Raw genomic sequence first — 23,858 nt, forward strand, 5'->3', positions numbered from 1 at the left:
GGAGCTACCAGAGGATAAGCGGGAGGAGCATGGTCCCAGCCAGGGCTTGGGAAAGACTCCCAGGAGGAGGGGGTGTTGGAGCTGAAATCAGAAAGGTGAGAGGAGCCCTCTAGGGGGTGGGTGTTGAGATGTGGGTCTCCCTGTGCCATCTTTCCCTCAAATTTTAGACCAGTGAGGATGCCCTGGGCTGATGCCTTCATTTTTAGGTGGGAAGGGAGGGTGTCGGCGGGGAGGCCGGTTGGGCTGTGCAGTGGCAGCCCCTGCCCACTCCCCGTGTCTCTGGTCCCGCAGGAGCACCCTCCGGCCATGAACCACCTGGACTCCAGCAGCAACCCGTCCTCCACCACGTCTTCCACGCCCTCCTCGCCGGCACCCTGCCCAGCGTCATCCAACCCATCCAGTGCCACCACGCCCCCCAACCCCTCGCCCGGCCAGCGGGACGGCAGGTTCAACTTCCCAGGTACCACACCTCAGGGCTTTCTCAGCCCCTCAGGGATGGGGTTGCGTGTCCCTTCTCTGCAAACCCCTGCAGGCTCCAGGTCAAATCCTGCCACCACCAAGAGCACTTGCTGGGATGCTGTGCTGAGCTTAAGTACATCACCGTAGTTAAACTTGCTGTGATTGTACCCATTTTACAGGTGAGGATAGTGAGGTTCAAAGAGAGGAAATGGCTTGTCCCAAGCTACACGGCTTGTCCCAAGCTACACAGCTTGTTAGTGGCAGAGCGAGGACCAAAATCAAGGCTGTCTGATGTAAAGCCTGGGTTATTGACTTAATCCCACACTGCCTTCCCACACAGGGGGTAGCTTCTCCTGGCATTGTTCAGTTCTCGGGGCATCTGAGCTCCCAGGAAGCAGGGCAGGCAGTACAGGGTGCTGCGGCAGGCCCAGAGGGCTGCGGAGAGGGAATCCGGGGCTATGCGGCCCACCTGCTCTGTGATCCGGACAAGCTACTTAAAGGGGAAATTTTATTCCCTTTTACGTAAAACGAGACCACGTGAGGCTGGAGTTAGGTTATCCCAGTTGTATGGATGAATTCCCCCGGGCGCATGTGCTGAAGCCGAGCTGACTTCTGACTCCACCATGGTCATGGCTGCCCCAAGTCTGTAGGGCCAGGGTTCCTGCTGCTCAGCCAGGCCTGGGGTGTCCCACCTCCCTACAGAGCAGAACAAAGCCCACTGGCTCATTTCAGGACTGAACCTCTGCCTTGGCCTCCCTGGTGGCTCCTTGCAGTCCCTCTCAGCTCTCGGTGTGTCCCAGTCGGCAGCCTGGGGACGGAGGGCAGCTGGGATGCACCAGCTTCATCCTGGGGAGTCTAGGCCCGGCCTCACCTGCCATGGCCCCTGGGGCTCCAGGCCCAGGAGGACAGAGCCACAGTTCTTCCTGTGCCAGGGGACCCCCGGCTGGGGCTGCAGGAGGCCGGGCAGCCTCTCCGGGCCCATCTCATCAGGGTTCCGGGGACTCCTGGGGATGGTGAGAGATGAGATGTTTAGGATTCTTTTTTCTCTTTTGCCTGCCCCTTCACCTTAACACGCACGTGGCTGGACATCTCCCGACATTAAAGCATCGTCCTGAGCACACCCCTCCCTCCTTGCGGCTGAGCGATGGCCCATTTGATTAACCTCCCCTCCCATTCTGCTCTGTCATTATTGTGCTCTGAAACCGGGCCTTTTGCTGAACCTTCTAGTTTGGGCTTTTCTGAAAGGAAGGGCCTGTTTGAAAAATAACAGCCACAGAAAAAGTCCTTTGTGTGACGTCAGCCAGAGCTTCTCAGCTTTCCCCGATATCCCTGGGCTGGGCCCTCACTCTCCCCTGCACAGAGCCCTCACCCTGCAGGGTCTGCTGTCTCGGGGCTGGGCTGGGCTGGCAATTGACATGGGGTGGGAATCCCTCCTTCTGTTCCCCCCCCCCGCTCTGTAACGTGCTGGAGCATTTCAGTGCAGCTCCGAGGCTACACCTGAGGAAAGGTGATTTTTTTGGATGGTGACATCAAGTGGCGGAAGCCTCAGCCCCTCCCGGGTGTGAACGTGGGTGGGGTCGCGGAGGGGGTTTACTTGACTTCTGCACACAGCACTGGTAAATGTTTTCAAAATCTTGGTTTTTTGCCCCATTGTATTTTGCCCTCCTGGGCCCATGTGCGTTTCACAGAGGAGAAGCGGGCCTGGGAGGTGAACAGAAGAATTAGCCTGGGCTCTGCAACAAGGTGCCCCTGAGACTGGGTTTCCGAACGCCAGTCCTTAGTGCAAGTCCCTTTACTCCTGGGGGCTCCTGCCGGCACCCACTTTCTCCCAGCTTTTTTCTCCCTCCTGCATGAATCACCCTGTCCTGGCCAGGCCCACCTGGGGCAGGGCAGGTAGGGCAGGACTGCCCGAGCCCGATAACCAGCCCCTCTCCCCCATGCCCATGCCTGTGTCCCCCTCTCCCCCTGCTGCATTTGCTGTTCTGTGTGTGACTTACCTCCTCTTCTGTTTAAAGCTGCCTACTTCATTCATCATAGACAGCAGTTTATCTTTCCAGGTGAGTCCTTTGCATGGTTCCACTAACTGCCCCTTGCTGTGATCCCCTCTCAGTCCAGCCCACATGGCACCCGCCTCTCCCTGGGTGCCTCAGAGGTACCTGAGTCTCACACCCAACTATTTTGAGGATCTACTGTTGAGGCTGGGCAGCGGGGCAGAGTGAGCAAACTTGAGGCTGGCCCTTCATGGGGGCAGTGCCTTATCAGGAGGGTCCTTGGCATCCACCCTCTCCTGCCTCTTGTGCAGAGACTGTAGGCAACTTACCCGGAGTCACACAGCCAGGAAGTGGTAGAAACTGTTTGCAGAATGAGAGGAGAGGACCTTCTGCTGATGCCTTACTACCATCAGTCAAGATATCTTCCCCTACATAAAGACAAGGAAACGACCACGCTATCTTAAAGAAGGGGACGGGACGCCAGTTTGGGAAGGACAGACAGCCTTCGCTTCCTCAAATGGGCCTCACCTTCCAGAGCCTTGCCATACAGCGCCACCTGCTGGCCATTATTGAAATTGCCTCCTTAGTGCAGAAAGTTGAAAGGAGAAAACAACATTCTCGTTGATTCCCTTCCACAAAAATTGTTTCTTACACCTGCTATGGGCCAGCCTTTTCATTTGACTATATTCCCGTCCCTAGGGTCTATGTACAATGAGTACTTACTTCTGTAGCTGATGATAACAAGCATTTGTATAAGTAATCTGCCACTTTAATTTAGCCATATGAAGGTTCTGTTTTAGACAGAGATTGTAGTTAGTTGTGTTTTTTTTCTGGGTTAAACAGGCCTGTCTTGAATGGTATTTTGGTTATTCCAGGCTTTTCTATTCTCCAAACCAGCTCCGTTAGGGGAGTGACTGCGAGTTAGTTCTTAAGACCATCCGGCAGTTTTGCAGGCTGTGCAGGCTGGCTGGGGTCAGGGCCAGGCTCCCTGAGCTGCCTCTGGTTTCACATCCATTTTTGCTGTGGTTCCCTCCAGGAGCCCCCCTGGATACTACCCTGGGACGACATACAGGGGAGTACCCTTGAAAGCATTGGGAAAACGTAACTCTTCTTCCAGAAAGGTCCATCTTGCTCTGAAGATATGTCATGGGGAAGGGGGTTGAAATACAATTTTATTAGAACAAACATGGACACATTTGGACCAGAATGCAGAATACACTCTTTATGTTTAAGGGGAAGTAAGCTTCGGAGACATTTTGCCTCCGCACCAACTTGGGGTGCTGTTTCTCCCTAGAACCCCACCTCCCCATGTACCCCATCCCCCACACATGTGTTATCCTTCCCTGGAAACATTTGAGCACCGTCAGATGGGTGGAAACATCAGGCTTCCCTTGGCAGTCTGTAGACTCAGTGTGGTGATGCCTAGAGGAGGCCTTAGCAGAGGCTTCCGGGGTCTAGGATTCCCCAGAAATTGTGCACAGGATGTTGGGTGCATGTGTGCATTTCCCTGATAAGAAGGCCCAGGGCCTCTATCAGGTTCTCAGTCTGTGAGTTCCCAGAGATGTTGAGAAGCCTCAGGAGTAGCCCTGGAGAAAGCCCTAGAGGGAGCTTTGGCCAGTGGGGAGACTGTCTGTCCTGGAAGACAGGGAGAGGTGCTGATTAGCTTGAGCCACTGCCACCTCCAGGCTCCCTCCTCTGGCTGAAAAGAGAGGAGTGAGTGAGGGGCCCACCCAGTCCTGGGGCTGCCAGCCTCCCCGAGTGCGATTAGAAGGAACTAGAGAGAACAGAAAGAAGCAGGTGGCAGAAGCAGCTGCTGTGAGGCGGGGGGTGGCCTGCAACATGTTGGCTCCACGCTGAGGTGACCATCTGTCTGGTGTCCCTGAATTGTGGGACTTCCAATGCTAAAACTGGGAAAGCCTCAGGTTCAGGGATCGGTGCTAGCTGCTTAATTTCAGGGTCCCTGATGAGTGGACTGTGCATTTCTTCTGTCTCCCTAAGAGCTGTTCACCAGCCACCCAAACCCGGAAGCCCAGGGGCGGGGCCTCTAGCTGCCACGAGAAGTTCCCTGCAGCTGTGCCAGGCGCCAGGTGTCACTAACGAGCCACATGCGCATCTGGCCTTTGGCCTCTGCTGGCCTGAGAGTCTCCCCGCTTTCAAGGGTTGTTGCCACCAGTGCCCCCTGCTCCATGCAGAGAAGGAGGGTCTGGCCCACAGGTCCAGGAAATAGTAGCCCCATTTGCTTTGACCACTCACTTGTATCGGGCAGTTTGGCTGCAGGGCAATGGTGTTAACATGTGGATTGCCATGTCACCCAAAGCTGGGTGACAGTTGTTTCCTCAGGCACTGGATCCCCAGAGGGCGATCAACATGTTAACTGAGAAATCTCCTCGCCTACCTGTAGTCCCTTCCCAGAACAGAGCTGTGTGGGTAAAACCAAGTGCTGTAGAGGCTGCTTCTGTGTTTTAGGAAGAGCACAAAAGGAGTGACCTGGAGAGCCCAGGTGCAGCCCTGGGAGAGACTGCTGGGAGCCCCCATGTCCTGTGTATGCTGGGTTTGCAAGCACTGTGTCTTTGGCTGGGAGCAGGAAGGCTGATCTCATGCCTCCTATGTTTTTTTGTTTCCTGCAGACATTTCAGCATTTCCCCCGGCAGCCCCGCTCCCTGACACAGCAGACAGTGCCCGGTAGGTGTCCCCGTGCTTTCCCCTGGAGGACTGGTTGAAGCTGGACCCACATCCCTGACCACCTCCCACCCTCACCTTTAAATCTCTGACCCTCCCATTCCAGACCTTGCCGTGTGCCTGGGCGGCCAGGCGGGACACTCCTTGGGCTGATTCGTTCAGTGGTCCAGTTTACTCAGCCAGAGGTTTTTCTTTGCCTCCTGTGGGTGCAGTCAGCATTGGGTGAGGCAGCCTTATGACCCAGGAGGGCCGGGCAGAGGGCAGCATTAGCGAGATCTGATAAAAGTAGCTCCTGTTTAGAAAGCCCTTTCCCCGTGTCAGGCTGCGCTCACACTTTCGTGTGTGGTTCTCAGCCAGGTGTAGAGTAAGCGTCACCTTACAAGGAAACCAGCCCGGAGACTTTAAGAAATTGCATCAAGTCACCCAGCTAGGGAGCAACGGAACCAGTTCTCAAGTAGAACGTACTCGGAACCCTATACTGGTAGTCAGATTTGAAAGCGCCTTGGTGGTCCCTGCCCACCCTGCAGCCCCCGGCACCCCCGGGTTAGTCTGGAGAAGGCCGAGACTGGAGGAGGGGAATGGGGTCCGGTCCTCGGCCTCCTGTCTGTTTCCACAGCATCTGGACTGCCTTTCCCATGGCCGTGCAGGTCAAAGTAAGCATCCCGGCCTGGTGGCCCTCTCTCAGACCTCACACAGGGAGGCCCCTGTCCAGCTGGGAGCAGAGTGGCCTGGTCTCAGGGGCTCCTCCACAAACCCTGTTCTACCCTTAGGCTTGATGACCCACCAAAAGCAGACGTGTTGGAGGATCACGAAGTGGAGGTGAGTGACAGCCACATGCGAGCTGTAGGCAGTGCGTCTCCTCTTTCCCCGTCTCAGCCCACAGAGGGGCCTGGGGAAGCGTGCGGGCCCCGGGCCCAGGCACGGGCCGACTCGGGCTCACCCGCTGCCGCAGATGCGGGCAGCCTACATGGCAGGGATGCCACGAAGCATGTGTTTTCCTGCTTCTCTGGTTTTTGAGGCTAAAGGAAACTCTTAATTCCTGGGGTTCCCACCCCCAGCCTGGGAGACTGGACTGCAGTCAGCCTGGGGTGGGACCAGCTGTGGATGTTATCTGAGTTCCCAGGTGATTGTGATTGTAGCCTTGACCCTTGAACCAGCGTCAGCCGAGCCTGGCCCCGTGCCATGCAGTAGCTTAAAGAATGCTGGCAGACTGATTTACTCCTGCCCAGAGGAGAGTCAGGCTGTATGACTCACTGACATAGAAAACAAACTTACAGTTACCAAAGGGGAAGGCGGGGAGGGATAGATTAGGAGTATGGAGTTAATAGATACACCCTACTGCATATGAAATAGATAAACAACAGGGCTTTACTGTACAGCACAGGGAACTATATTCAGTATCTTGTAATAACCTATAATGGAAAATAATCTGAAGAAGTATATATATAAAACTAAGTGACTTTGCTGTACACCTGAAAAACTAACACAATATTGTACATCAACTATACTTCAATTAAAAAAAAAAGAAGAAGAAACTCTGTGTTTAAACGAAAGCATCCCCAGAAAGGGTGAATGCGGTCAGTTCTTCATGCCAGAGGACGTTCATGCTCTCCCCCAGCGGTTACCTGTTGCTCACAGGCAGGTCTTGGAGGGGCAGGGCCGGGCCCCACGCTGTGTGGATTAGGACGCTGAGGCCCTGTGGGCTGAGAGACCGGCCCACTGTCCACAGCAGGTCAGCGACTAGAGCCCAGGCGTCCTGACCCCCGGGTCTCTGCTCCCTGACCCGGTGGGGCCCTGGGGAGGGGAGGTCGGGCGCCGGCCCACAACTGCCACCTTCTTCATTCCCTCCTCTCCTTCCAGGCCGAGGAGCCGGAGACCGGCAAGTCCGAGGCGGAAGACGACGAGGACGAGGTGGACGACTTGCCGAGCTCCTGCCGGCCCTGGCGGGGCCCCATCTCTCGCAAGGCCAGCCAGACCAGCGTGTATCTGCAGGAGTGGGACATCCCCTTCGAGCAGGTGGAGCTGGGTGAGCCCATCGGGCAGGGCCGCTGGGGCCGGGTGCACCGGGGCCGCTGGCACGGCGAGGTGGCCATCCGCCTGCTGGAGATGGACGGCCACAACCAGGACCACCTGAAGCTGTTCAAGAAGGAGGTGATGAACTACCGGCAGACGCGGCACGAGAACGTGGTGCTCTTCATGGGGGCCTGCATGAACCCGCCGCACCTGGCCATCATCACCAGGTAACCGGGGGCCCTGGGATTTGTGTGGACACCCTGGAAGGCGTGGACATCTTAATGTAGAGAGGGACAAAGAAGAAAGCCAAAATGGAGTGTAAGTTTCCCATCATAGAAGCCCAATGACATTAAAAAGAAAAGAAAAAGAAAAAAACCTAAGGATTGAGAAAATTCAAATGTTCTGGAAAAGTACAAAGAGAAAACCAGTCTCCACCCACCCTAACTGGGTGCTTCTCCCCAGAGGTGGATACTGTAAACAGTTCCTTATGTCTTCCATTAAAGTAAAGAACTATATGTATACTCAGGTTTTTTAAATATTCATCTATTTGTAACTATGTATTTGTAAAAATACACACCAAAGAGCACGCTGATTACCTTGCTTTCTTCATTTGAGTGTACATCTGAGGTCTAGTGCGATCTTTTTAATACCCGCATAGTATTCCCATCAGCGATGTGCTGGTAAATGTTTAACAACCGGCTCTTGGGTGGAAAGTCCTGGTTTGCAGCATCTGTTAACTCCTGTGGTGACAAACACTCTCACCGAGGTTGATTTCAAGTTAGCAACATGGTGTCATTGAAAGTGGAGTGGCGTTGGGCTGAGTCGCACAGCTGGGCTCTGGGTTCTCTCTCGAATCTGATCACCGTTCCTCCTCTAATCTATTTAACCAGTCTTCTTTTGCTGGACACGTCATCGTGAACATCTCTGTTTCCAGATCTTGGTGAATTTCTGAGACTGTGTGTGCGGGGCTGGGTCAGAGTGCACACATGTGACATCTGATGCACCTTGTCCATTTCTACTCCAGAAAGTGTTCACCAGTTTCCTCTCCTGCCATCAGTGCATGGTACCAGAGGGGTGTGAAACTGAAACCTTTTTTGCCCGTGGCATTGAGAAAGTTGTTGTTGGGTGCTTCCTTCTAAATCAGGAAAAGCAATATGAGGTTAGTGAAGAATCTGTGGAACATACATGGAAGTTTCAAGAAAAAAACTAAAAATCACTTTAACCCCCATCAGCCAAGAGAATCCTCATTAATATTCAGATGGCATTCTCTATAATTGGACCCTATGGCTTTGAAAAAAACATTTTCTCCTCAAACAGACTGTATTTATTTACTAAGTAAAAAATAATTTCCATCTAAGTAACCCACCAGAACTCCCAAGCAGTGTGAGATCACCAGGTCACCATACGAAGGGGACAAAATGCCAGTGATGCTTCGGGGAACGTGGCTGTGGTTACGCCAGCTCACCATCCCGGGACCCCAGCCGCAGCGCTGCCTGTCCATTCATCCTTCCATCTCTCTCATCCACCCCGTCCCATGAGAGATCAGAGTCTACCTGAAGGGAACACATAAAGTAAAAGAATAAAAGAACATTAACAAAAAAATTTAACATGTTTTAGAACGTGCTGAGGGGCCTGGAATACAGATAAGCAACCAGCAGCCACTATTCCAGACTCTCAGGGTCCCAAAGTCTTATCTCCTTGGAGACAGATCCTAAAAACTAGCCTCTTCCTCAGACGGCTGAAGCCACCTCCCTGGAACAGGGGATGAAGCTCCACATTCTCTCCGGGTCCTTCCTGACCCTGGGTTTTAGGTGTCAGTGCAGGTGGAGGCGCCATCACATGAGCCCCTCATCTAATACTCACTCAGATGCCCCAGACAGCCCTGCCCCAGCCCCCTCCTGCATTCTCTGTTGTAATAAAATCCCTGTGATCAGAAAACAACACGATCATGAGAAGCATCACGGTGAACCCCGGCGCCCCTGATGTTGCCCAGATGTAGCCTGAAAAGGCCAGATTCCTCCTTGGCTGAGATGGAGTGGGCTCTTCCTGCGATGAACCCTCCAAGGGTGGGCTGCTCTGAGTTGCCAGGAGCCTTGGTGAGCTGAGTTTCCTGTTCTGGGTGGACAGGCCCTGCACCTCAGAGAACGTGTGTTCGTCCCATTCAGGCCAGGTCCTGGCAGGAGTGGGCATCAGGCTGGTGAAGAACGAGGATTCTGGTGCCCACGGTTGGAGGGGACAGAGAGAGCCCTCCCAAGGGCTGGTGGGCACAGCTCCCTGCCCCCGCTTCTCCCAGGATCCACAAAGGCTGGGGTCGGGCTGCAGTGGCCCAGCCCTCTGCCTGACCCATCTGTCTCCACAGCTTCTGCAAGGGACGGACGTTGCACTCGTTTGTGAGGGACCCCAAGACATCTCTGGACATCAACAAGACCAGGCAGATCGCCCAGGAGATCATCAAGGTAAGAGGATGCCTGGCTGGTGCCAGAGCTCCTGGCCAGCCCATGCAGTCTGCTGTATCAGTGTGCTGGTGGCTGCTCTGCCTCTCCCTTTAGCAGGGGCACCTCAAAGGTGGGACCCCATCTCCTTCCCTCTGTCTGTGTCTCCTCTGCTGGGAGCTGGACACCTGGGAGAAACACGGCAGGCTTTAAAGACAGATGCCCTGAGTTTGAATCCTGGTCACGCCAGCTGTGTGACTTTGGGCAGGTCGATTAGCCTCTCTGAGCCTTGGCTGCCTCCCCTATGAAATGGGGGATACCAGCATCACCTCCCTCATTGGACTGGTGCAAAGGTAAAGGGGGACAGTCCACAGAGAGAGCAGGGGGCCTCAGGCCAGCTCTTGGGGAGAGTGTGTTAGAACTCATGAAGGTTTGGGGTTCAGTCTTAAAGTTTCCAGATCTGTTTCATGAGCACAGGTCCTCAGGCTCAACTCAGGCGGCCTTTTTTTTTTTTTTTTTTTTTGTGGTGGTGGTGGGAAGTTCATCTTTTTAAAGGAATTAAACTGAAATGAAAGAGAAGCTTGTTTATTGCTTTATTTAGCAACAGACAGGCCCAGAGAAACCCTAGATCACTGCTGGATAGGGCTTCCTCTTTCCTCATTCTTGTTTTGGCAGAAAAGCTTTCCCTGACCAAGATTTTGTCCCTTTCCTGTCTTCAGTCTTGCCTTCTTTTCTCGTTTCTCCCTCCTTCCGTCCATTTTGTGTGTGTGTTGTTAGAAAAGAAAAGATAAAAATCTCAGTGACTTTGACAAACACCAAGGTTTCCACGTGATGTTGTCATGTGGCTAAACTAACGCATTGAATATTTGCAGCCCCCAAAGCCAGAGTGCCCCACGTAGGCCTTCACTTACAGTCTGTCTCATCGCAGAGGTCGGAGGGAGCTGCAGGGTCATACCTGCTGCGTGATGTCCCCAAACCTCCCAGGCCCTGCTCCCCACTCTCCCCGACTCCCCTTCCTCTCCCGCATTATTCTCCCTCCTTATCATCAGGACACTGGGGGGTCCTGTCTGGTTGCTGAGTTAAGAGGAGTCAGGCTGAGAGTCAGGATAAAGGAGCCATCTGGAAGATTCCAGGGCAGAAGAGAAAAGTTACCCAAAGGTTTTGGAGCGCCGGAGCCGGAAGCTGCCTCTCTGCTGGCTTATTTGGTTTTCACCATCCCCCTTCTTCTGGAAACTTCTAAGCCACTTCCTTTTGTGCTTATCTCTGATGTTTTGAGGCTCAAAATACACTAACAAGGGCCTGACCATTGGTTAGAGGGTTTGCAGGGGGCCACTCTGGAAACATGAAATCATGGGAAGAGAGGAGAGTTTGTGTTCCAGACCCGACACTTCCTGTCTTGTCTCTTTAAGCTAGCCGTTTGAGGCTGTGGCATCTATTTAAATACACATGGCTCAGAGAGGTACAGTGACTTGTCCTTGGTCACACAGCTGGTGCCTATTCAACACAATGTGGAGTCTTTGGTTCTCTTTGGTCACCGGGGAAGGCTTGTGCCTTGGTTTGATTTGCGAAATGGGCAGATATTTTAAGAAGGATTGTCTTACATTTGGGATGGAATTTGGGGAAGGAGCAAGTCACTCTTCCCTGCTTCTGTGGGGGGATGACAGTTCTCAGCAGGCCTGAGGGAAGTGGCCACAGTGGACCCCGCACCCTCCCGTCTTGCAGGAGAGCATCTGCCTTTTTGTAAATTCTTCTCTTGGGCTGAGCTCTGACCTCAGCTGTGTTCACTCTGCTTCTGCCTCACAGCTTCCTAATGTGGCTTCTTGTGTACCTCCCTCCCCTTCACCCCAAGACCGCTTTAAAGGCTGGGAGATCTCTCATGTATGAAGCACCCTTAATGTGGGAGATGGGGAGGTGGATTTACATGTGCCTCATCCTGAGCTGGCAGGGACAGCCATTTCAGTCGTGGCATCTTCTGTAGTGCCCCCCTCCCCATTCTCAGGAGCATCAGGGTACACGGGAGTCCAGGGGTTGGCATTAGGAGGCAGCTTTGACCTCAGATGAGATGGTGCCTGCATCGGTCACCCACGTCCCCTGCAGTGTTCAGTCCAGTAGAGGGTTGGTTAGAATCACCCACCTCCGCCCTTCCACTTGATGGGTAAGGAAACTGAGTCCCAAAAGTCATGTCCAAGGCCACACAATGAAGAGTCTGGGCTGGATTTCAGTCTTAGCCCTGGACAACTTCTACCACAGCACAGACAGTGGGACCACCTGAACTCGGGGCCTCCCTCTGTGGGAACTCCTCACCGTCCCCCTACCTCACCCCCCAAGCCCTTGCCCAGCCTGAGGTAGAGGCCAGCTGTGCAGAGCCTGATAGAGACCCCGACCACTCGAGTCTCCCCAGACTTAACCCGGAGGGTACCATCCCAGTGTGCCTTTATACACTCCCAGACCCCAGCTCCCTACCTGTCACCCTTTCCACACCTCATCCAAGTATGAGGTGGATGCTGGGCAGCACGGTGACAGGGCAGGAGCACAGACCGGCCTGGACCAGATCTCAGCAGTGCTGCTTAACTGCTGTGTGGCCTGGGGCAAGTGACCTCCCCTCTCTGAGGCTTGGTTTCCTCCTCTGAAATGGAGACAGTCACACCCCCTAGAGTTGTGACTATTAAATGAAGGCCTTGGGTGAGGGTAGAAGCCTGGACCAGGGTGGAAGCCAAGTCATCGCCACTCATCCCCCCCCCCCCGCCCCTGATGTGAGGCTCACTGTCTTCCAGGGAATGGGCTACCTACACGCCAAGGGCATCGTGCACAAAGATCTCAAATCCAAGAACGTCTTCTACGACAACGGCAAAGTGGTCATCACGGACTTCGGGCTGTTCGGGATCTCGGGCGTGGTCCGAGAGGGACGGTCAGTTGGCCTTGGGAATCTGGGCAGGCTCGGGAGGCACTGGGCGGTGCCGGTGGGCGGAGGTCCAGCTGAGGTCCGGGCGCACTGGCCACCTGCTGCTGGAGAGCAGCCTCCCCGTAGCAGAGGCCAGGCTGCCTCAGTCCTGCTCCTGTGGTTCTGGTCCAGGATCAGGTTTGGGTGACAGGTGCCTCGTAGCCCTTGATTCTCAGGCTGACCCCCTTGGAGGCTGGATCCCCTCACCCCCATCTTCCCGGTATGCTCACTGACTTGGGCAGGGGACCAGGGTTCACGGCCACATTTTGAGGAAGAGTGTCAGGTTCTACTTCCACAAATCTTGAAGGGGTAGGGGCAGGGAGAAAGGCTTCTCCCCGCGCATCTGGCCCCTGGGAGAGAGTGCACAGCCAGGCTGGAGCGCCAGCCCCAGACCAGGTTGTGAGACCCACAGGCAGATCTGATTTCAGGCACCTTCAAGTGCAGCTCCCTGTTCTTGGCCTGCTTTCCTGGAACAACATGGTTGTCACTGCACCGTAACATTCCCCTTGGCAGGTGCAGGCCCAGCATGCTGGGTGGTGGGCCAGCCCCAGGGCAGGGATGTGTCAGGCTGACTGAAAGTCCTTGCCCTTCTTGGCTTCTTGGCCTCCAGGCGGGAGAACCAGCTGAAGCTGTCACATGACTGGCTGTGCTACCTGGCCCCCGAGATCGTGCGGGAGATGACCCCCGGGAAGGACGAGGACCAGCTCCCGTTCTCCAAAGCTGCTGACGTCTATGCGTTTGGGTGAGGAGGCCCCTGGCGTCCCTCCTCCTGGGGCTCTGAGGCTGAGAGTGGCCGAAAGAGAGGGTCCCGCTGGCCATCGGGGGCAAGGGGAGGGGTGCTTCTAGTCTGGCTCACCCGCTTCTCTGGGTGAGTGACCACATCCTTGCCCTTCTGTCTCCCCTCCTGTACAGTGAAGAGGACAATGGTGCCTCCCTGGTAGGGGTGTTTCATGAGGACTAAATTAGGTCATCGTTATAAAATGCTTAATTCTGGGTGTCATTCTCCCCTGTTGCCCTGTGAGGACGCTCACCAGAGCCACCCAAGAACTGTTCCTCCGGGAGACCGGGGAGTCCCGCCAGCCCGCCTCTAGTGCCCCTCAAAGAGCTGGGGTGCTGACCGATAGAAAAACAGGAATGTCAAAATGTAATGGGAGCTGGATATATAAAGCTTTCTCTTAGCCGTGTTAAAAAAGAAAAGGAAACAAGTGAACTGAATTTCAATAATATATTTAACTCAGTATAGCCAAAGTATTATCATTTCAACATGTAATCAAAATAAAAAACTAAGGTGATGGGGAAGGGTAATGGCTCAGTCATAGCGTGTGTGCATGAGGTCCTGGGTTCAATCCCTGGTACCTCTATTAAAAATGTAAAAATAAAAGAATTTTTTTTAATTTTTAAAAAAAGAAATTAAGGAGATATTTTATCCCGCAAAACTTTCAAAATCTGGTGTGTGTTTTACCCCTCCAGCACACCTCAGTTCCCCTCTCCACATTCAGTTACTTGTAGCCCCACGTGGTGGGGTCTAACGGAGAAGGTTCTGTCCAGGTAAGTCGAGAATGGCAAGGAGACAGAGGGTCTGAGTGAGGGCCTCACCCCATAATCTCTCAGGGTATCCTCCCCTCGGTCTTTTCCTGCCCTGCCCTTTAACTGTCACTTCCTGAGCACTTGTGTGTGCCAGACCCAGGACTGGGCATTTGTGTCCCTCCTCAGACAACCGTGGACATGGGCGTCAGCCCCACTGAGGTTAGACGGTTGTACCAGGATCTCTGTTCAGAACCCAGGTTGCCTCCGACCTCCCACCACAACAGGAGCGCAGGGCCTTGGGTCCTCGAGCCCTGGGAGGGGTCACGGCATTCCCAGAAGCCTGGCAGGGGAGGAAGGCTGGAGGAGGATCCTGGGTCCCCAGGCGGGGCTCCTGGCACCACGGAAGCCCAAGTCCCCATGTGTGCTCACGCCGCGTGGATGGTCTCCACAGAACTGTTTGGTATGAGCTGCAAGCAAGAGACTGGCCCTTGAAGAACCAAGCTGCAGAGGCCCTGATCTGGCAGATTGGAAGTGGAGAGGGCATGAGGCGAGTCCTGGCCTCCGTCAGCCTGGGGAAGGAAGTCACGGTGAGCAGCCACCTGCTCCGGGAGAGGGAAGCAGGGCTGGAGGCAGGGGCCGGCACAGCACCTGGCTACCTTTCAAAGGGTGTCCTCTACCACCTCACTGTTAACCTTAAAAAAAAAAAAAGACAGACAGAAAGGAAATAAAGGTTTGATTGGATTATGAGATGAGAAGATAATAAACCTGTACCTTACTTACAAGAAAGAAATAATCACTGCACAAAGCACAAACACTGGGGTCACTGTAGTATCAGATCTGTCTCCTTAATGTGTTTTTTGACCATATGAGAACAAATCAGTTTTCCAAGGCAAATTGTTTTCAGAATGCCAGATCATGATACAGTTGCTGGCCTCATGTGACTGAATACTGTTAATGGTTTCTCTGCAGTGCAGTTTGTCACTTCCCTTCCTTGGCACAGTGACATATAAAGGCACCCAGAGGTCAGGGTTTTCCGTGTGGTCGGTGACAGCCATGTGTTCTGAATCAGAAAGGCCTGGAGTGGATGTGTGCCCGTCGGGGGTTTGCTAAGCAGCTCCAGTAAGTGTCTGGGCAGCATAATCACAGAAGCATCTGGAGGCACCACCTGGCACTTGTCCAGCTGAGGAGCTAACTAGGCTGTGAGCTTCCTGTTGAAGTCCTGAGCGGTGCTGGCAGGGTCGCCCTCTGCCCAGTCGTGTGAGCATCTTCTGCCTGGTCGTGTGTGCAGGCCTGTCAGGCAGTTCTCCCGAATCGCGAGGCTGAGGGATGTGCTGTGTGCTTGCGGACACTGGAGAGGAGGCAGCAGGATGCCAGAGTGAGAAGGGCTCTGCCCCGACTCAGAGCAGTCGGGAGAGCTCGTCCTCCTTGTCGCTCTCAGCCTCCGTTCTTATAAGGCCAAGCCTCCAGCCTCCGTTGCAGCCCCGCCCTGCACGTGTTCCGAGCATCTTGCGTTTCACCTGTCAATATGCTGTTTTTTACTTTCCACTCTGAACACCCATTTCTGATCTCTTTCCTGTGATCTGTTTCCTATTTAGCTTTATGAGTGTTAATCCAGGGAGGTTGGAGAAGGAAAGAGGGGAGACAGGCCCATACACTTCATTTTAACTAGGAGTATGAGCGCACTTCTGAAATTCAGTTATTTCTCAGCCCTCCTCCAGCCATGGCCAGTCACCTCAATGTCGGCCGGAGGGTCGGGACCACAGCTGGGGGTTCTGGGCGGGGGGCCCCAGCTGTGCTCCCCTCGCTCCCCGCCAGGGCTCACAGCTTCCCCCACTGGCTCACTTTGCAGGAGATCCTGTCCGCCTGCTGGGCCTTCGACCTGCAGGAGAGGCCCAGCTTCCCCCTGCTGATGGACATGCTGGAGAAACTGCCCAAGCTGAACCGGCGGCTCTCCCATCCGGGGCACTTCTGGAAGTCTGCTGAGTGAGTACCCCTCTGAGCCGAGCTCACAGCCAGGTGTCTTGGAGGGCACTGTCTGCTCTGTCTGCCTGAGACTTTAACCTGGGAGCCCCCAGAGCAGGTTAGCCAGACTAGTCCCCTCGCCCAAGGGATACTGGGATTCTGTTTACCACATTAATTTTAGGGACTCTTTTATAGGCTAGTGTCTCTACTTTTCCTTTGTGAAAACCTCCACATCACTGTTATCAGCCCAGTGCTGGTGCTGGGCCCAGGCTAGGCCCCAGCAGGAAAGTTCTGCCTAGGAAGGGACCAGGGCCAGGGCAGGGCCAGGTGGAAGTACCAAAACCATCAGAGCAGCTGTTGCTTAAAATGGCGCAGAATCAAGACAGAGCTTTCTAGCCCCAGATCAGCCTCCTGTTACAAGGCCACATCGCCTGCCCTACAAGCCCATCCCCCTTCTGTTTAATCACATAACCCTGTGCACCCCTCGGTGCGGGGTGGCGCCTGCTCATCTCTCCTAAGCTGGCTCATTCCCTTTTCCTTTTGTCCCCTGGCACTCTTGCCAGAACACTCAATAGCAGACCTCAGCCCTGCCTCTGTGAGCATCTGGACAAGTCCTTCCTTGTTCCCGACCTCAGATTCCACAGCTTTACAAAGTAGATGGTGGGCAAACTTGCCAAGGGTCATGTGGGAAGTATTTTAGCTTTGCAGACCAAGGGGGGAACACGGGTGACGGTTTCTGTCACCGGGATTTGCGGTGCACCCAGCAGCGTGCAGCGCGATGATACCACCACTTACAGTCCCTGTCACGATGGCCCAGCTCTGCTCTTTGGTGCAGGGACAGCCGCAGATCCACTCACTCACAAGCTGGCTGGCTCTAGTAAGAGGTTACTTATGGGTGCTGAAACTGGTATCTCATGTAATTTTCACAGGTCATGAAATAGTCTTCTTTTGGTTTTTTTTTCACCCCCAACCATTTAGAAAGATTAAAAAAAAAATTCTTAGTTTGTTGATTGTCTAGAAACAAGACGCAGGTCACACCTGGCTGGACTCTTGGACAAGATGAATGGCTTTAAACGTTCTTCTAAGGTGAAAGGCACTTTCTAAAAGTGAAATCTTACACGGACCTCCAGCACATAGAACAGATAATGTCGAGCTGCTCCCAGGAGAAGTGGGGCCGAGGGCCTGTCCACCCCCGATGCCCAGGGTGGCCCCTGGAGTAGCACCTGGATCTCACACTCGCCCAGGAGTGTGGTGGTGGCAGCCTCCCTTGTTAGAAAGGGCCAGACAGTCAATATTTTAGGCTTGTGGGTCATGTGGTCTCTGCCACATGTCCTTCGTTTTGTTTTTTTACGTTTATTTTTTTTACAACTCTAAAACGGTCCAAATTTCTTTGTGGCCAGATGTGATTTACACCTAGTTTGCCAGCTCATTTTGAAAACAAACCAAACCAGGCGTCAAGCTGCAGGTGAGGAGAGGCCCAGCCTGGGCCAACCCAGCAGAGGATGCACACAGGAGAGCTTGTTGAAGAAATGTGACAAATGTGGCAGTTTAGGCCAGTCGCAGGGACAATCTGGAGGAACGGCATTTTGGGGGGAGGGGGTGCTGAACCTTATCATGTAACATTAGATTCAATATTTTGCACTTAAGATGGGTCAGAGTCCAAGACAGATTGTGGGTAATAGGATGTTGCCATGAGAGGCATGGGTTTTACCCAGCCGTTGCTGACTGCTGCACCACACATGAGGAGACAGGCCAAGTCACTGTAAGTCCACGCAGCAGGACGCTGTCTTGTCACCTCTGATTCTCAGTGCCTAGCGCCGTCCCAGGGATGTAGTAATTGCTCAGGAAATATTGGATGGGTGAGGGGATGAAGGAGGGAGTGACTACGGCATGCTGAGAGCCAGGAAAACACACCTCTTTGGGTGCCCAGATGGGGCTCTCTGTCCACTCGGGAGCTTGAGGAAGGGTCTCCAAAGAGAGGGTCATGGGAGCTGGATGTTGAGAGGAGCTGTTCTGGCCGAGACTGGAGCGGAGGTTCTCCTGGACTCGCAAGAAATTCAAGGATCTGCTTTGTCAGACCTTGGGCAACTTGTTTAGCAGACCAGGCCCTGGTTTCCTCGTCCACAAAAGAGAGGGGGGTGCTTGGGGAGGGGTGCTGGCCTTCAGGAGGTGACTCCAGATCTCCCGAAGACCGCAGAGTCCCACTTCATCTCACAGGAGGGAAACTGAGTCCCAAATGAAGGCTGTTTCTTGCCCACAGTGTTCAGTTTTAGTCCCTTCAAGGAAGGGATGCCAGCCCACCTGAGTCTGTGTAAAGCTACTGTTCATAATTTTTATTCCACACATTCAAGTCTCTAATTCTCATTTTCTCTTCTCTGTTCCATCGGTCTTGTTGCCTTTCTTTTTTTTTTTTTTTTTAATTTTCGGGGGGGTGGCGGATGCGCTGGCCTGTCCTGTCATCTCCTCCTGTCCCTTCCATCCTGATTCCTGCGGCCCCTTCCCCCCCCCCCCCCGTCCACCCTGGTGCCCACCGCCATCACCTGCTGGACTGCGCTCCTCCCACACCCGGTGAAATGGCTGCGGGGCACTCCCAGTCGCTGGCGGAGCCGCTACTATGGGAAAGGACGTTATGGTCACCTCGACTTTAAGAACAGCTGCCCAGTTCTGGAGGAATAGTGTGTCTTCTGCTGTTTCCCTGATTCTCTGCCTGTTTGTGGTGAACCCTTTGCCCATCCTGCTTCCTGTCCTGTCTCTGCACCCAGCTTCCCCATCTTGGCGTGTTGTATTCCCGGAAACCAAAGTGACATTCTGGCAGCTCACAGGGCCACCAGCCAGGGCCCTGCAGGCTCACGTTTCTCTCACTGGGCTGAGAGCAGACCCACGGCTTGTGGCAGGCCTCCAACCACACACAATGGCTTGTCCGTGGGTGGGAAGGAACTCACATCACTGGTTCGAGTCCCCAGGGTCCCCTCTGGCCAGAGCTTAAAGAAGAGAATGCAGGGAGCAGAAATAGCTCTGAGATGATGGTCAGGGGCTGAGGGGCAGTGGACCTGCTGGTCAGCCTTGATACAGAAGTCTGTGACTGTGTCCTGGGGGGGTCTGGGGGAGGTTCTTTGTGCCAGGCTCCCTTCCAAGTTGGTTCTGCTGCCAAAGCCTGGAATGGAGCGGGGATGGCCTTTTCTCTGTCTGCAGGAAAAGAGGGTCCCCTGCCGTCTGCCCTGGCCGGGCCTCTGCCACACCCCCCCTGCCCCCTTCCCAGGGGATCAGGTTCTGACGCTGCTCTCCCCCCTTCTCTTTCCTTCTGTAGGTTGTAGGCCTGGCTGCCTTGCATGTACCAGGGCTTTCTTCCTCCTAATCCACCCTCGGCACCGCGACTTCTACTCCAGCTCAAACAGCGATGCGGGCACTAACCCGGGGGACGCGATCGCTGCTGCTCCAGTCTTCTCTCCTGAGACTTCTTTTGCTTTGTTTGTTAAAACTGGCCCTCTCCCCGCTCCGCGGCCCGCGTGTGCCTGAGTAACTGCTCTCCGTGGAGGGTCCCCCTAACAGTCCCCCCAGAACCACCTCCCAGGATGTGACTTCATCTCTAGTGCTTCTTCTGGGGGGTGGTCCTGTCCCCTACTAACAGCTCAGTGAGAGAGATCCCCCCACTCCCAGCACACTGGCTCCTTGTGGGGTGTGTCCCCCGGACAGGGGGTGGGGTTTTGCTTGGCTGTTAACCCACGGGGATCTTGTCCAACAAGGAGTGTGGAATGATTTCAGAGCCGCCCGAGCCAGTTGCCTCTGGAGGGCTGGGTTGCAGTGAAAGACATCAGCTTGGAAGGGCTGTGTCCTCAGCCACATGCTCGGAAAAGTCCCTAAGCAGGGAGGTGGCCTGTCTCAACAGTTTCACTATTGAAAACAAAGCTCTGTCCTCTCTCCCTGCCGTGTTGCTCCCCTTCCACCTGCCCAGTGTAGGCAGGAAGTACCAGACCCAAGTAAGCGTTCAGCAGGAGGGTGTCTGGCAGGTCGTTCAGTGCTTACCAAATGCAGATTCCCGGGTTCCCAGCCCTGAATCCGGGTCTCTGGAGGCAGACACTGAGACCCTGCATTTCAACCTGCTTCTCAGATGGCCCCGAGACACCCCAGCGTTTGAGGACTATTTCTAGGAGCACGCGATGCTGCTCTCAGTGTTGGGGACTGGGCTTCTCTTTCCTCCCAGTTCCACTCAGAGCAAGGCCTTTCCTGGGCTATAAATGAGAAAGCAGTTCTGATGAGCCCCCTGCAGTTACGGGGTGTGCAGGGCACTGGTGGTTCCAAGAGGAACAGCGCTACACAGGAGAGAGCATAGCCGAGACTCAGCCCCCGTGGCCAGGGGTGACCAGCAACCGTTCTGCCGAGGCCTTTGGCCGGGTCATCATTCCCACTTCTTGGTGGGGCTGGCTCCTCTGCTGAGCTTGTGGAACTGGCCTGCTTGGTAGCTAATGTTGCCCTAACTCTGATCGAGACCAGCGGGGCTCTAACCCTTGTTTTTGTTCCTCTTTGCAGCATTAACAGCAGCAAAGTTGTACCCCGGTTTGAAAGGTTTGGCTTGGGCGTCCTGGAGTCCAGTAATCCAAAGATGTAGCCAGCTGTGCAGTTTCTCTGCTGACATATTTCTTCCTTAAATGTTTCTAAAACATCCAAACCACCACCACGACAAATAAAACAACACTCTTTGAAATGCCAGCCACCCTCCTGAGTGCTGCAAACCAGGAGCACAAGTCCTCGATGTAGACTGTTCGTCCACTGAAGCACTTGGGTCCCCAAGATGGAGCCGCACCTGCTGTTTCTTAAAATGACGTCACCAACAACCCAACCTGTCCTGATGGACAGCAAATGTTTACACGTATGTTTCTGCGGAGTTGGACTTAATGTACAATAGGTAATAATAAAAACGGTCCGTGCCGAGGTCGCTGGCACTGTCGGCCAGGATGGCAGAACTGGCCGTCCCCTCTGGAGGACCCTATAGGCAGTGGGGAGCCCACGCTGGGCCAGAGGAGGAAAAGCATTGTGATTGTGGCTGTTTTCCAGGTAGGACGGGGGACCACAAGGTGTGACCCGGCCGCCTCGTTGGCCCTAAACCCCGTTCATGGGGGATCTCCGTCTGCAGGGTTCTCCCTGTCCAATCGGAGGGATGCTGTCCCTTCCTCCTCTTGCAGAGGAAGCCCTGACCAGTAGCTTAGCTGGCTTACGAGGGTCAGGAGTTTGCAGAGAGCTTGGGTTCACTTCTGACCCCTGTAATCCAGTCTGTCCCTGCTGGGGAAGCCGAGACAGATAAAACCCAAATAACATCTGGACTGATCCAGTAGTTAGTTCCTAGTCAGGGTTCCCACTGCCTGTGGAGATGTTCCTTTCACGAAGCCCCCAGAGAGGCACCCAGGAGATGGGACTGAAGGACCTTGGCTCTTTAGAGACGTCCCAATTCCTTCCTTGGACCCCAGAGCTAAGGCCCCGCCGGGCAGCTACATAGTCCATGATGGCTGGAGGCACAAGGACAGGGAAGGTAATGAGGGAGAAGCAGCAGGCAGCAGGTCCCTGAGCCCACCCTCCCAGCCACAGGGTGCCCTGGCCCTTTGGAAACCCATCATCAGTCATGCCAGGGTTTGGGAGCTGCCCGCCTCTTCTGCCCCACCTTTTCTGTCCCCCAACCCCTGCCCTGTTGAAACCCCTTAGCCCGCTCCTGACGCCTCCACTGCCCACTTTTGGATCTCTTGGCAAGGGTGGGAGGCATGACCCCCCACTTTATTTAGACCCACTAGCAAGCCCGCAGCCTTCAGAGCCTTCTCGGGCCGAGTCAGGCCGTCTGCTTGTGTCCATCTGAGCCGGGGTGGGGCTGGGTTTGGGAAAGTCCGGGATATGGAAGTGTCCTGTCTGTCCTCAATAGAAGCTGGCACCTGAACAGGAAAGTTCCAAATGGCAGAGGAGCCCTCCCTTCAGTGGACATTTTGTTGTATCAGGCTCCAAAGCCAGAAATGACCAAGGGAGGTGAAGGTGCAGAGGAGGTCAGCTTCAGATCTCACATCCATGCTGAGCCGAGACAGGAGGCATGTGGCCCTCCCACGCCCTTCATCTGACCCAGCTAGCCAGGTTCCCCATCTCCCAAGCCTTCCCTGGATTCCATCCAAATCGTCACATGGGATGGGCCACTCTGCCAGGAAGCTTTGGGGCCACCTTCCCAGCTCCAGGCCAGGCACCCCTCGGCCGGGCCCCACTGGGTGGGAGGGCACAGCCGGGCAGCAGCGCAGGGTCCCTGGGCCTCCTGGTCAGGGTGCAGGGAGGAGGACAGAGGAGCTGTAAGCCAGCTGGACTTTGCTGAGGGGCTTTTCTCCTCTGTGGGATGTTTCTCCCCATCAGCCTCTCTGGTGATCTTCCCCCAAAAGCCACATGGTGTGCGACCCTGCCTCTGGCTGTCAGCTCCTCCCCCACGCGGTGATGCCTTCCCAGAGGTCTGTTTGTGCCTCTCACCTGTCCCTTGTGAACCCCAGCACATGCAGGTGGGCCCAGCAGTGGGACGGCAGCCAAGCAAGTCGAGTTGGGCTCAGCTCTCAGAAAGTCAGTCTGGGTTTTGTTGTTTCTTGTGCACGTCACACTGTTGGGTCAGTTCGGGAAGCTTTCACTGTGTCTTGTGCAAGTGCTGGGGGCCGGTGGGGGGGGGGTCACAGTGCCCGCTCTGAGGGAACCCTGAGGGTGGAGCTGAGGGACTGGGGGACACCCCCGCCCTCGCCAGGGCACTGGGATGCCTTCTGCTCTCAGCCTGAGCCTCTGCACTGCCTGTCATGTAAGAGAAACGCTTGAGGAACGCTCCCCCAGGTGGTCCCCCTCGCCCTGTCTGTTTAAGTGACTGTGAATTGAGACATGCTCGCCCTTCCATGTGCTCTCCGCGTCTGCCTTGGAAACACAGGAAGGAGGGCAGATACTGTGAATTCAGCCCTCACAGCCAGCTGTGAAAGGGATGGAGAAGCTGGGAGGCCTCCCAGGTGGGAGCCTGGGGGCTGCGGAAGTCCTCGTGGGGTCTGAGAATGGAGCCCAGGCTTCAGCCCATCAGCACCCCCTCTGACTCTCCAGCTTCACCTCTAAAGCCCTCGGGTCTGTCCCCATTGTTTTTAGCCACCAGAGCCGCAACCCGTGTGTCTCCATCCTACTCGAGGTATTGAATCCTAGTGACTTCCCGGTCAGTCATGAGCGCATGGAGCTACGTTGACCCCTCCCTGTCACCAAATCAGGGACGTGTGCAGAGCCTGGAATCCCTCTGCCCTCTTGTGGCATTTCTTTATGTGATCCCCAAGGGAAATGGTGTGCCTTGTCAGCCTAAGGCGGTGGCATTCTCTGTGGATTTGGGGGCCAGGTGGAGATGTAAATGTGAAACCAGTTAGAGAGCTCATGCGATGCTCCTGCATCAGCCAGGATTTCCTCTGTGTGTGCAAACCCAGCGTCTTCTGTGGCCATGAGGCACACACTTGCTTTTTTGAATGTGATGTAAAATTTGTACAGTAGAAGTTTTTATATTTTCTATCAACTGCATTTGTCTTCCAGAAATGCTATTAATTTAAATTAAAATGGTTAGTATTAACAGACGTGCGCTATCAGTTTTTTTTTTTTTTCTGCCACTGGCAAGAACATATCCTCTGTGCCTAGCCCAGCCTGGGTGTCTGGAACCTGTGAATAAAATTGTACCATGGTGTCTGGGGCTTGTGTCTGCTTGGGTCAGCTCCAGATGAGTCTGGGGGACCACTCAGATGGATGGCGTGGGAGACTAGGAGGGGAGGGGGCAGGGTGTTTGGACATCTTCTGGGAGCTCCTTCCAAAGACAGAAGTTTTACCTGGACTTCGAAG

At 54.5% G+C, this 23,858-nt stretch overlaps 1 protein-coding gene across 2 annotated transcripts in view; it reads left to right on the plus strand.

The window, feature by feature from the left end:
• KSR1 (kinase suppressor of ras 1) overlaps window positions 1-23,599 on the plus strand; it is a 133,839-nt gene extending 110,240 nt beyond the window's left edge. The window contains exons 10-21 of one of the 2 annotated variants that reach the window (XM_074343095.1): window positions 292-460; window positions 2,475-2,516; window positions 5,078-5,132; window positions 5,900-5,948; window positions 6,990-7,369; window positions 9,502-9,598; window positions 12,349-12,482; window positions 13,126-13,257; window positions 14,494-14,629; window positions 15,892-16,025; window positions 18,599-18,679; window positions 20,532-23,599. In XM_074343095.1, coding sequence (XP_074199196.1) covers window positions 292-460; window positions 2,475-2,516; window positions 5,078-5,132; window positions 5,900-5,948; window positions 6,990-7,369; window positions 9,502-9,598; window positions 12,349-12,482; window positions 13,126-13,257; window positions 14,494-14,629; window positions 15,892-16,025; window positions 18,599-18,679; window positions 20,532-20,610 — 1,488 coding nt within the window. In that variant the 3' untranslated portion in view covers window positions 20,611-23,599. The remainder of the gene's footprint in view (window positions 1-291; window positions 461-2,474; window positions 2,517-5,077; window positions 5,133-5,899; window positions 5,949-6,989; window positions 7,370-9,501; window positions 9,599-12,348; window positions 12,483-13,125; window positions 13,258-14,493; window positions 14,630-15,891; window positions 16,026-18,598; window positions 18,680-20,531) is intronic. The other variant, XM_074343096.1, reaches the window with a different exon arrangement.
• The last annotated feature ends 259 nt before the right edge of the window (window positions 23,600-23,858 follow it).

This window comes from Camelus bactrianus, chromosome 16, assembly GCF_048773025.1.
Source record: "Camelus bactrianus isolate YW-2024 breed Bactrian camel chromosome 16, ASM4877302v1, whole genome shotgun sequence".
Classification (NCBI taxonomy): domain Eukaryota; kingdom Metazoa; phylum Chordata; class Mammalia; order Artiodactyla; family Camelidae; genus Camelus; species Camelus bactrianus.